The following is a 12,656-nucleotide window of genomic DNA, read 5'->3' as shown; positions in this document are numbered from 1 at the left end:
AGTAAATAGTGTCAATAATTATGAACTAGTAAGTAGTGCTTACCATGGGCAGGCCCTGTCTCAGGGCTTTACATATATTATCATATAATTCTTACATCTCTGTTTTACAGATGAAAAACTCGGATCTGAAGATCACACAGCAGTGCATGGCGGACACTGAGACCCAGGCAGGCAGGTTCCAGAGTTCGGGGGTCTCAACCCCAGTGTGCATAACATCCTTGATCTTTATGGGTGTTGCCCCAGGCGAGCTGAGCTCTCAACCCCCCAGGCTTCTCTCCTTCTGAGAGAGTGGGGAGCTGCGAGGGTGTCAGCCACAGCAGGAAGGGAGGGAGCAGAGGATGGCTAGGACATCCACATCAGCGCGGAATCCAGATTCCCCAGTTGGAATCGGAGGCTGAAGTCAGGCAGGGCGCCCCAGCCGGCTCCAGGGAAAAGGGGGGGGCAAGTCCACGATGCTGAGAGGGGTGGCCAGAGCGCCGCCCCCAGGAGGGGAGGGAGGGAGGGGTGGCGGGGTTGAGGGGTGCCCAGCTGCCATCCCCGCTGCCTCCTGGCCCCCACTCGCTGGCTCCCAAGTGGGAGGAAGGCAGCTGCCCGCTTCCTCCTCCCCACATCCCCGCTACCTGCCCAGTCCCCCGAAGCGAAGCGTGAGGAGGCTGTGAGCCAGCGGGGCCGAGCCCACAACTTTGCAGCCTCGGGGAGGGCGAGAGCCGGCGTCCAGGGCTCCTCTTGTCCGCGACCCGAGCTCGGTGAGTTCGTTTCCCCACCCCTCTGCGGCGGTGCGGTGGCAGCGGCGGCGGCGCGGGGGGCGGCTTCCCCGGCGTCCAGGAGGCGGTGGCCGAGGAGCCGGCGGTCACCCGCGCCGCCAGCCTCCCTAAGGCTCCCGGCTGTGCCGCCCTCCGCCGCGGGCGAGGCCGCCGCTGGTTAACGTGCGGACGGCTCCTCACGCCCCCGGGCCGCCCGGGCGGGGTCCGCGGTCAGGTGCGGGGCCGGGGGGCTGCGGCCGCCAGCCCGCCGAGCGCCCCTAGCTCCCCCAGCCTCTGTCCGCTTTCCAGGCGCCGCGGCGCATCTGGAGGCTGCTCCCGCGCCCCCCTGGCGACCGGCGTGGGGAAAACACTTGCTTCGCCCGAGACCGGCGCCGGGGGCTCTCTGGGGTGGGCAGCGCTGCCGCAGCCCCCGGGGAGCGCCCGGTCGGGGGCGGCGCGGAGCCCCCAGCGACCACCCCCGGGCGTGCTCTGGGCTGATCCCCAGCGGTGGAGAGAGGCTCCTGCTCCCCATGGCTGCCGCAGGTCCGCAGGGGCACCGGCAACGGCAAAGGGGACTCCAAGGTGATCAGTCGCCCATTCCGGACGGGACAGCCTGGACCGAGGCCTCGTGGCACTCGCCCATCCTGGGTGCAGCCGCCTTCCCAGAACTTTTCTTGCGCCTAGGGCTCGCCGACTCCTTAGCCCCTGGAAAAGTTCTCTCGGGAGCCAGGAATCCTATTTCCCGGTGGCTTCCGAAGCTGGGCTGGAACCAGGGCTTTGGGGGGCAGGGTAGAGTGGGGATGCGGCGGGGGTGCTTGGCGGCGGGGGTAGATCCGCGGAAAGGCTGGCAAGCATCCGCTCCCTCGCGCAGGGCGGGCTTGTTGGCATCGAAAGGGTTTCGGCGCCATCGGGGTTGTTTGGGTTTCTCGCGCCAGGAGGATGGGGGGAGGGCACGAAGGGGGGATTTTAATTTCGTCGCTTCAAATGAAAACGATCTTTGCCAAGAAATAGCCAGGGCAGCCAGCGATGGAGAGAGGGGCCGACCAGGACCGGCTGATACAGGTATCCGGTTGCACCCCCTTACCTCACCCGGTGGCTGGGCGCCGGTGTGAATGTAGTGATTGTTTTAATTAATTGTTTTTAAAGCCAGGTGTCAGCGGCTGCGTGTGTGAGACACAAATATATACATACACAAACACAGATACCAGGCAAACACAGATTACATGTGGAGTCATACACAAGGAACCCCCCCCCAACACACACACACTCCCCACCACACACACTTGCAAATCACAGACCTACAAGCACACAGACTTCCAAAGAGCCTTGGGTTATGGGTGTGGTCCCTGAGTATTGCCCAAGATTGGGTGGGGGTGGTTGGGAGGGTCAGAGAAAAGAAGGTGAAGCAGGACTTCCAGTAGGTCATTTCTCTCTGGCCCACCCAAATTCTTTGCTTTCTCCTTCAGGGGGGTCTGGAGGGGAAATCCCAAACCTGCCATAAAGGGGTGGAGCCCTAGCCCCATGGTCCTCATCCCCTTCAAACAGCCAATAAGCCCTGCCCTTGACCTCCTTGGGCTTGACCCCAGGGCTCCAGAGTCTCAAGGTCGAGGTCTCTCGGAAACTGAGGGGGCAGGCACCTGGAAGTAGGGCCTGACCCCCAGAGACCGTTTCTGTCTCACACCAACCTGCTTGGTTTAGGGAAGAGAGGAGGGGTGGCAGCTTCCTGAGTCCACCAAGTGAGGCCTGGGGAGGTTGGATTTGGGTTGGGTGGGACTGGTGGACGCCACCCCACGGACACAGCAGTGAGTCTTCCTCTCACCCCGGGCCTCTTAGGAATGTAATCGAGGATGCTGGCCCTGAGGCTGCTCAACGTGGTGGCCCCCGCCTACTTCCTGTGCATCTCCCTGGTGACCTTCGGGCTGCAGCTCTTCCTTTTCCTGCCCAGCATGCGCCAGGACCCCGCCACCGCCAGGCTCTTCCCTCCCGCGCTGCTCCACGGGGCTCTCTTCCTGTTCCTCTCCACCAATGCCCTGGGCAATTACGTCCTGGTCATCCAGAACTCCCCCGACGACCTGGACGCCTGCCAGGGCCCCTCGGCCAGGAGGGCCCTGTGCCCCCCGCCCAGCACCCACTTCTGCCGAGTGTGCGCCAGAGTCACCCTGAGGCACGACCATCACTGTTTCTTCACGGGCAACTGCATCGGCGGCAGAAACATGCGCAACTTCGTCCTGTTCTGCCTCTACACCTCCCTTGCCTGCCTCTACTCCATGGTGGCTGGCGTGGCCTACATCTCCGCGGCCCTTTCCACCTCCTTCGCCCACCCCCTGGCCTTCCTCACTCTCCTTCCCACCTCCATCAGCCAGTTCTTCTCCGGTGAGTGGCCTTGGCTGGCAGGTTGGGCCCTACAACGAGGACCTTCCACCCCACCCCAAGTTTGCCAGATTTAGCAAATAAAAATCTAGGATGCCCAGTTAAATTGTAAGGCCAGATAAATAATGCATACCTTTTCAGTATGTCCTAAATAGTGCATGGGGCATACCTACATTTTAAAAATTCTGTTATCGAGGCACCTGGGTGGCTCCACAGGTTAAGCTGCAGGCTCTTGGTTAAGCTGCAGGCTCTTGGTTTGGCTCAGGTCATGATATCAGGGTGGTGAGAGCAAGCCCCGCTTCCTGCTCCGCACTCAGCCTCGATGATCTTCTCCCTCTGCCACCGGCCCCCACCCAGAGTGCTCTCTCTAAAATAAATAATCTTTTTTAAAAAAATAGGTTAAAATTCTGCTATCTCTTTGAAATTCAAGTTAACTGGGCATGCTGTATTTTTCCTGGCCACCTCCCTCTCCACTCCCCATCCTCATTCATCATCTCCTCCTTGCTTGCCGGGAACCATCTGCGCATAGAATTTCCTGAGGCTCCGGACGATACCCCTGCTCTGTGCCAGGCGGGGCCGGGTGCTGACCACCCCTCCATGCAGCTTCTGAGGTATACCCGCGCTATGACCTCCCTCCGCTTGGACTCCAGTCCTGCCCACACATTCCCCCAAGGATTTTTGTCCTCCAAAGTTCTTGCCAACCAACCACAGTAAGACTGACCAGGGTGCCAGGCCAGCCCCAGCAGGAAGCTAAGTCCTGCTGTCCTGCCCACTGTGTTTGTCCCCACCAGGCTGCTCTCTAGCCTGCAGACAGCTTAGAGCAGAGGGCACCCTGGTTGGAGATGCACCCCTGTTTAATGGATCCATTTTCCCATCACAGAGCTGTGGGACTGCTGTTGGATTTGACCCTCCAGGGAGGCTCTTGCACTTGCAGGAGCCAGGCATGTGGCCCTTCCCACTGGCACTCAGCTGTGCAAGCAGTGGGGACAGGGAGGACTCATTTGTTCCTGGCCTAGAGGGACCTGGCTCCTGGTGGCAGTTCTTACCACTTTACCTGGCCTTGAAATTTACCCCTCCCTCATTTCCTTCCATTCCATCCCTACCCTGGCCTTTGACGTCACCTCTCTTGGTTCTTAAAGTTGGTAGTGTGCATGCCTGTGTGGGTGCGCACGAGTGAGATTGTTATTTCCATCTCTCAGATGAAGACATTGAGGCTCAGACAGGATTAAATGGATTGCCCAGGATCTTACCACTCCTGACCACCAGCCTCTGCCCCCCCCACTCTACTCCCCCAAGCCCTGAAACAGCCCCCAGTAGCACAAGGAATGCAGCATGATTTTCATCTAGTGACCTTTCGGGGACAAAGAAAGACCTTGCAGATACTTCCACCGAGAGCCTAAGATAGTCTTGTTGTGCCTGGGCTGGCCATTCACAAAAAAGTTGTGCTCCACTCTGGGGGAAGCCATCATTGCAGTGTTTGTTGGGGCTGCAGCCCAATCCTTCGCAGGAATAGAGCTGTTGCGCCATCACACAGCGGAATTCAGAGGTCCACGAAGGCCCCAGCTGTAGGGTTGCCTTAAGGTCTGATGGCTGAGTTCGGCCCAAAATTCAGAGCTCTGGGCCTTCTGGATCCTGGCATGGGCACAGGAGTCTGCTGGGCCCAAAATAACCAGGCCGGGGGAGGGTGGGTGGGCGGGCTAGAGGGTGGAGTGTGAGCACAGGCAGGTGGAGGGATGAGGAGAGCCAGAGAGCCTGATTACACTTCTTTTCCAAGTTGCTTCATCACATCAGAATGAATGGTTCCAACGGGAGGATCTTGAAATGGTTTGATCTGAGATAAGCCTGGGCTTGAGGCCTGTCCATATGTGCTAGGTTTGGGAGACAGGATAGAAAGGAAGAGGGGCTCTTGCTTTGATCTGGGGGGAGAAGAGAGCCAGTCAGCGCCTACATTGGGGGCTCAGATCTCTGTTGCAGCAGAAGGATGAGTCCCACCCCCTTTTGCTTTCTTCCCATCCCCACGGAGAAAAGGAGGCCAAGATTTCTAATCACCAACTCCCACCCCATCCATCTTCCTCCTCTGCTGACCTGACTCCTCACTCCCTGCCCACATTCACACCTCACTCCTTCAGCTTCTCCTTTCCTATCTCCTCTCCCCCTGTTCTCAATCCAAACACTCGCAGACACACTCTCTCTTTTCTGCTGGGTGGAGGAGTTGGAGCTGGTGGACAGGGGGGAGCGGGAAGGCGAAAGCGAGGTCATAGACGGAGCTGTCCCCGGCTGTGGTGCTGCCCCGAGTCAGGCCTGCCAGCGGAGCGCAGCACAGCTCTGAGTGCCCGCCCGCGGCTCAGGCCGAGGTGGGAGACTGGCCAGTCTGATTTTGGAAATGGTACTTTCTTTGGGCTTCAGGGGATTGGTATAAGTTGTGTCGCCCCTCTGAGTCTCATTCATCTCATCTGGGAAATGGAGACGTCGCCATCTGACCCGTGTCATGGCATTTGGCTAAGGGTGCCAGTATGGCCACCAGAAGGCCCAGGAGAAAAGGAACTAACATTTGCTGAGCACCTATTATGTGCTACCCACCATGCAGGTTTCACTTCACTCAATCCCCATAAGTCCAGGAGGTAAGTAGTCTCATATTCATTTTAAAGGCCCGGGAACCCAAGGCTCAGCAAGTTTAAACCACTTCTAAACTAGAACACTGGTGTGACTCCAACCCAAGATTTAATCTCAGGGCTGCCAGCCCCTGGAGCTGACCAGGGCACCGCACGGCCTCTCTGGAGCTGCCTCTGCAGCTGCTGCTTGATGAATGAGCCACTTTGGGAGGGAGGGAGCTTCTTGTCCCTCAACGTCTATTAAAGATGCTAGGTGACCATCTGTCAAAGGTGTCATAGATGCTTGGTAGGCAGGAGGGGTGGAAAGATTGGATCGGCCCTTGAGGAAAATTCTGTGATTTTCTAAAAGAAGCGGAACTATTATTAAATAATTCAGAGGAGCTGAGGCAGCCAGGCTGAGCAACTTCAAACACTTCAAGAGAAAGCAAGTCCCCAGAATAGCCTTTTGTAGCTGCTGCAAGGGGCCAGGAAAAGGCCACGAGGTCTTTTCCACATGTCTTGATTTAGTGCCAGAAAAAAGCCTATGGAAAACAGCTTCCGTCAGCCCAGGCTTATCCCTGCGGCTGAGTTGCAAGGGAGGCCAGGCATTTGACAGCTCTGATGTTCTCACATCCCAGCTCGAGGGCCATCTTTGCCCGTCAGCATTCCTGGAGCCCAAAGGGCACCATGGGCCCAGGATCCTTCATCCTACACGTGGCTGCCTGAGCTAAGCTGTGCTGACAAGGAAGAAGTGGGTCAGAGGGATGGAACAGCCTGTCTAAGTCCTGTCCCTCTGCTGCCCCCACGCCAGCTGAGGGGCTGCTCAACCTGTTGGCTGGAGTGAGCTTTCCATCCCCTGGGCAGCTGGGATTATTTGTCTCCAACTTCGAGAGGAGCTACTGCTATCAAAGCTCCCAGGACTGATGGCGAGAGGAGGCTGCTAATGAGCAAACCTGAATCCGGCCCATGGCCTCCTGGCGGCTGAGTCCACCGGGGCTCAGACTGGACAAGTTTTAAAAGCCCAACCCTTGGGGGTCTGGAAACTGGGGATTGAGGAGACCAGGGAAGAGGGGGACCAGAGCCAGGGGATGTTGGTGGAGAAGGATATGGTTGACATTTGCAGAGGCTGAGGAGGCTGTAAGGTGGAGACCCTGGAGTGGGTACATTCATCTCATTGGAAGTGGGTGGGGGCACCTGGGCAACTCAGTCATCAGGTGCCTGCCTTTGGCTCAGGTCATTATCCCAGCATTCTGAGGTTGAGCCCCATATTGGGCTCCCTGCTAAGTGGGGAGCCTGCTTCTCCCTCTCCAGCTCCCCCGTGCTTATGTTCCCTCTCTCGCTATCCCTCTCTGTCATAAATAAAATCTTGAAAGAAAAAAAAAAAAAGGAAAGGGCGGTGGTGGGCTTGCCCTGCAGGGAGTGAGGGGCTGAGGAGGGCTTTTGAGTTCTCTCCTGGACCCACTGTCTTAGCTGCTGGACAAGTCAAGCTAGGTGTCTCCACCATGGCTTTCAAGCCTGCAGCCCATCCGGGACTCCAAGCCCTGGAAAGAAGGAGAAAACTTGATGGTCTTAAGAGTTAAATGTGAGCCCTTCTTGGATCTAGTCTCCTCATCTGTGAATGGCCCTCACAGGGAGCACTGCACTGAGTGTGAACCACAATGCTAATCACTTTGTACACCATTTCCCTGAATTGTGCAAGGTTACTGAGATCTTATGGGATCATTATTATTATACCCATTTTACAGATGAGCAAACCGCAACTCAGAGACATTAAGAAACTTGTACAAGACCACAGAGCTGGGAGATTCAAGCTAGCATGGACTGACCATCCCAGATCAAGAATGTGAGATCTCTTGCTCAGTGGGTATTTAAGACCTATAATAGAGAGTGCTAGTTTGGAGGGATTTGAGAGTTCCTGCCCAAGGCAGGAAGCTGGACTGATGACCTTGGGGGCCTCTTCCAGCCTTAGCAAGGCTAAGGCTGACAGGACAGCTCTGGCCAAATGCTCTAGTGGCCATGCTGTCCTCTTGTTAACACTAATGACTGAATTATTCTCTAAGTCAGTGCTTTGCACTGCCCTTGGAGCTTGTGATTTATTCTTCTTGATGACTAGACCCTGTTCTCCATCATGCTGTCACTTTCGGGAGTCTTCCCAGCCAGTGCTCCCAGCTCCATAGGAAGGTGGCATTGCGGTCAAGGCAACTGCCCAGGAGCCAGCTCCCTCTCTAGCATCCCCAGCTCACCCCCCTCACCCCCTGCGAAAACATCTTCTCCCTGATCCCAGATGCAAAGAGAAGGCAGAGAGAGACGGGGTCTCTGACTCCGAGGAAATGTTAGCATCCAGGCACTGCCCAGGAGGCTTCCTTTTCTTCTGCCCCACGGCCCCAGGTCTCCCCTCTACCCTCAGGAGCCATTGGCACTAAGAAAAAGTTAGGTCAACTAGTTCATCCTTGCTCTCCCTCGATGCAGCAGCCCTGAGATTGCTACAAAATATAGCTTCAGTCTCATTAATCTCCCTCTCTCCCTAGCGGAAAGCGCCTGCATGGATTGCTTTTCAGTACGTGGCCTGGGTGTAAAGAGAGTTTGGTGTTTCCCCGCCCCCCTGCAGGAGCTGTCCTCGGTTCTGAAATGTTCGTCATCCTCATGCTCTACCTCTGGTTTGCCATCGGCCTGGCCTGCGCAGGCTTCTGCTGCCATCAGCTGCTGTTGATCCTCCGGGGGCAGACCCGTCACCAGGTGCGGAAGGGGGTGGCGGTGAGGGCCCGGCCCTGGCGCAAGAACTTACAGGAGGTCTTCGGGAAGAGGTGGCTGCTGGGCCTGCTGATCCCCATGTTCAATGTCGGAGGTGAGAGCTCCAAGCAGCGGGACAAGTAGCAGGCATTCCCATCATTTCTCTGTGTGTGTCTTGACTCTCCCCGAACATAAGACCATGACACTCTTGTCTCCACCCATGACCCAATACAACCTTGAGCTGGCAAGATCCTAGCATCCACCCCTGGTCTGTGACCTACAGAGACCTATGTTGCCTAACAGATCATGGCAAGAAGGAAAAATGGTCAGTCCTAGGAGCCAGCCAACTGTTAGGAGGCCTCTGCTTTTGTTTCTTCCCGTTGGAGCCCCTGCCCCGCTCTGCCTTGTTCACCCACTCTCTCATGTCTCATGTCATCCCTGCTATCAGCTAGAACTTTCCCTCTCAGATCCATGTTGGGAGTGGAGAATGGATTCTTGCTGTTGGTATGATTCTCCCCAGGATCCAGAGGCTGGCAAAAATGTTTAAAATTACCATGTGTAAGAAGTAGCCAAGTTGGCTCTGCCAACTGCTTGTGAGGTTGGGAAAGGAGGGGTGTGTTATCCTCTCTATGGAATTGTAAGCAGTGGAAGGGAAACTCAGTAGCTTACTGTCCTATCCCCAAACTGCAAGGCCCTTTCTCTGGGAGGCAGCAGCTAATGACCAGGGATTTCCAGGTGCTGTCCCCTGTCCAGCCTGCCCCAGCTGGCCACCGCAATCCAGTCTGGGACCTGCCTGGATGCTTCCTTTCCCTGGCACTCTTCCAGGTTTCCCCACCTTGATCTCCAGCCTCTGGGTCTTTGCTAGGTGCTGGGGAGGCAAGGAAGAAGGAAGAAGGAAAGGAGAAATACTGACAAATGAGAGAAGCATGTGACTGCATAACCATACAGAAGGGGGCGTGTATGTATGTGCATGTGGTGGGGGAGAGATGGTGAGGAGGTTTGTTGTGAAATAGAGAATGCTTAGGGGAGTGGAGGAGAGAGGTCACACACAGGTTGGGCACTGGGATATTTGTGGAATGAGAATGAGGGGACCAAGTGGGTTCATTTCTGAAGGATGTTCTAGCAGCTAAAGCTGGTCAGTGTTTGAATGGCTGCCTGGGGAAGTAGAGTGCCCCATGGAGGTGTTCCAGCAGGGACTGGTCAGTCATCTGGCAGGCATGCCATGGAAAAAATTTCTGCACAGGGTCAGGAGAGGGAAGATCCTTTCCCACCCCCAAGATTCTAGCATCCTCTTTGTGATTGCTGGTCCAGAGGCAAGAATTATAGAGATGCCTGTGAATTATTTGCTTTCATGAAGCAGGGAGCCGGCATGGAGGGGTCTGAAAATCATAATGCAAACTTCTAGGACCCTACCCAGCTACCAAGGAGGGAGTCTCTGGAGAGACAAGATGACCTGGGTATTAACGCTAGTTGAGGGAGGTTGGCATTGAGGAAAGGGAGATGGAGTAGTGTCAGGGGCAAGTGCGGGTAGTGGTGAGGGAGCTGGAAGGTCATGCTGTGCTCTGAGAGGTGAGATGGGGAGAGCTGAAGCTCAGGAATGGGGGAGACCAGAATATATGGGTGTAGTTGTGAAGCCAGTCCTGCTTACCTAATTGGCTCTGGACACAGCTGTGTGTTCTGGGACCCAGAGGGTCAAATCTCTGTGACATATTTGGAAGTTTGGACGGCACAAGTGCCCCTTCTGACTGAATCCCAAGGCCAGTCTGCCATTCATGCAGACAGCAGGGTTGAAGCCCACACCCTACAGTGTCCACAGCGACCTCAAGCGTTGCCACACAGCACCCTGAGTTCTTGAGCAGAGTTCAGGAGGACTTTACCTTGGTCCTGCCTTCACGCCCTCTATAGGGCTAATGTAGAAATGGCACCCCTGGCTCACACTCCCTTCTGTATTCATTCATTCATTCACTCATTCATTCATTCGTACATAGATATATTTACTCAGTGCCAACAATGTGCCAAGTCTCTTCCAGGCACTGGTATACAATGATGAACAAGACACACTTGTGATGAGCACTGGGTGTTACATGTAAGTGATGAATCACTAAATTCTACTCCTGAAACTAATATTACATTGTATGTTAACTAACTGCAATTCAAATAAAAACTTGAAACAAACAAACAATGATGAACAAGAAAACAAGATCTCTGCCATCTGGGGCATCTCGTCACTGGCCTCTTGCACTGACTCCCACCCCTTGAAAAATGGTTTTTCTGACATCTTGGTGTCAGCCGGGCAGATCCCTTGGAAGGGAAGGATATTTGCAGAGAAGGCTGAAGAGGAGCCCAGGCTGGTGGGCTGGAAGTCACTGGGGATCATCTTCACCCTCAATTTTGTCCATACCTCAACAGTGGGCGTGGAAGGGGCAGAAAGAGAGGCCCTGGGCAATCCAGGCCTTGGCTCTCTCCCAACCCCAGAGCTCAAGCTCGGAAGCTAGCCATGCCATTCCCAGCCTCCTGGAGGCTCAGCACTGTGAGGCTTGACATGGGGAGAGGAAATAAAAGGGAGACCTGCAGGGTTTGACTCCTGGCAGACTGGGCAGTGGGTGGTGAATGTGGGGAGGTTGCCAGGTGTGGGACCGGAGTAGCATTTGTACACATGGCCCTGTATTGTTGATGAAGAACATCAATAAAATATGTGTTGTTATCTCGGATTTGATGTGATCGCACGGGTGCTGTGGTTGGTAGCGGGGCTGGCAAGGCTAGCATGCACCAACGCAGTCATAATAGCTGTTGAAATACTTAAGCTAAGTATTAAAAACCCTTCTGTTCTAGTAGGTAAATAGCCATTGTCCAGACTCCCCCAGTAAACCCCATCCCCCTGCCCCAGCTGCTCCCGTGCCTCGCCTCGAGCCCCTGGCTCACCTCAGAATCCAGTGATGAAAAGGGCCATGCCTGTTACTTGCATGGAACCCTGGGATCCTACTCCAGTCCTTCAGCCAGTGTCCTTTGTGAATGAGCAGGGTTGTGTTGTGTGGTCGGTAAATGTGTACTACCCCGGGGCTGGTAGCAGGTCTACATGCTGGGATCTGTGGAGCCCTGGGGACCAGGGGTAGAATGTCGAACTTGAGAACCTTCCTCCACTTCCTTCCGCTTTTCTTCCTCTCCCAGCCTTTCCCAGGTCAGAGAACAGTGGGGAGAGAATGAAGTGGAGAAGCCACATGGTTCTCCATCACAGCCAGAGCTGACCATCCTTGAGGATCAGCCAGGCTCCCTGACCTCTCTGAGACTTCGGGCTACCCGGTCCTCGGGGCAGCTGCGAGGGGGTTGGGCCATGCAGGGAGAGAATGGTCCTTGAGCAGGTGCATGAGCATGACGTTTGACGCATCCTAAAGATAAGCAAGCCTAGACTAATGGATGACATAACTACAGAGTGCTAGTTCCACTTGGGCTGGTGAAGAACCTTCAGCCAAGGCCAGTATTGTATATGGGTCTGCATTCTGTACACATGCCAATGAGCAACAAAGAAGGCAGACCCCAGGTATACTGGGCAAGGGCGTGGGGGATAAATGGAGGTGTGGCTAATCTTCAGCACATTCTAGAGCATGGGCTGTCTATACTCCACAGGGCAGACACTCTTGCCTTTTCACCATTGTATCCTGAATGCCAAGCAGGGGCGAGGCACATAGTAGGTGCTCAGTAAATATTGAGCAAATGAATGCTTAAATTTTGTACTCATTTGCTCACTCCACATCTCTTCTGTTCTGTGCACATTGTGGGGCTGCAAGACAGATGAGACAATGCTGTCCACCAGGGGTTCACATCCTGGAGAGGTTCCTGGGAGAGCCCAGAGGAGGAAGAGAGCCCATCCTAGCTGTAGGGTCCAGGGAGTTTCCATGTGAACTGCAGAGCCTGGAGAGGTGGATGAGACTTAAGCAGGTGGAGATGGACAATGGGGGCTTTCCAGGAAAAGGGAACAGGCCTGGAACCTTGGAGTGATCATGGGATGGTGACCATAGGGGACAGCACAGAGAGGCAGAGGGAGTTAAATCTAGGAGCTGGCCCCTGAGCAGAAGGGGGCCTTGAATGCCAAATTAAGAGATCTGGAGTGAAGTTGATAGGGTAACCATTGAAGGTTGTGAACAAGGAAGCTACATGATTAGAGCCAGACTTCAGAAAGTGGGGCTTTGGTGGCTAGGCTGGAAGGGGAGAGCACCGGAGAGGA

The 12,656-nt window shown here is 55.2% G+C and overlaps 1 protein-coding gene across 1 annotated transcript; it reads left to right on the top strand.

Moving 5' to 3' along the window:
* The first annotated feature begins 500 nt into the window (after nucleotides 1-500).
* ZDHHC22 (zinc finger DHHC-type palmitoyltransferase 22) lies at nucleotides 501-11,145 on the top strand. Its single transcript, XM_044231250.1, has 3 exons — nucleotides 501-746; nucleotides 2,577-3,116; nucleotides 8,313-11,145. The coding sequence occupies exons 2-3, from the start codon at nucleotides 2,591-2,593 to the stop codon at nucleotides 8,576-8,578; spliced, it is 792 nt and encodes a 263-aa protein (XP_044087185.1). The 5' UTR covers nucleotides 501-746; nucleotides 2,577-2,590; the 3' UTR covers nucleotides 8,579-11,145.
* Nucleotides 11,146-12,656: the final 1,511 nt, after the last annotated feature.

This window comes from Neovison vison, chromosome 13, assembly GCF_020171115.1.
Source record: "Neovison vison isolate M4711 chromosome 13, ASM_NN_V1, whole genome shotgun sequence".
Lineage (NCBI taxonomy): Eukaryota > Metazoa > Chordata > Mammalia > Carnivora > Mustelidae > Neogale > Neogale vison.
Note: the sequence above shows the minus strand (reverse complement) of the source record. Positions and strands in the feature narration are given on the sequence as shown.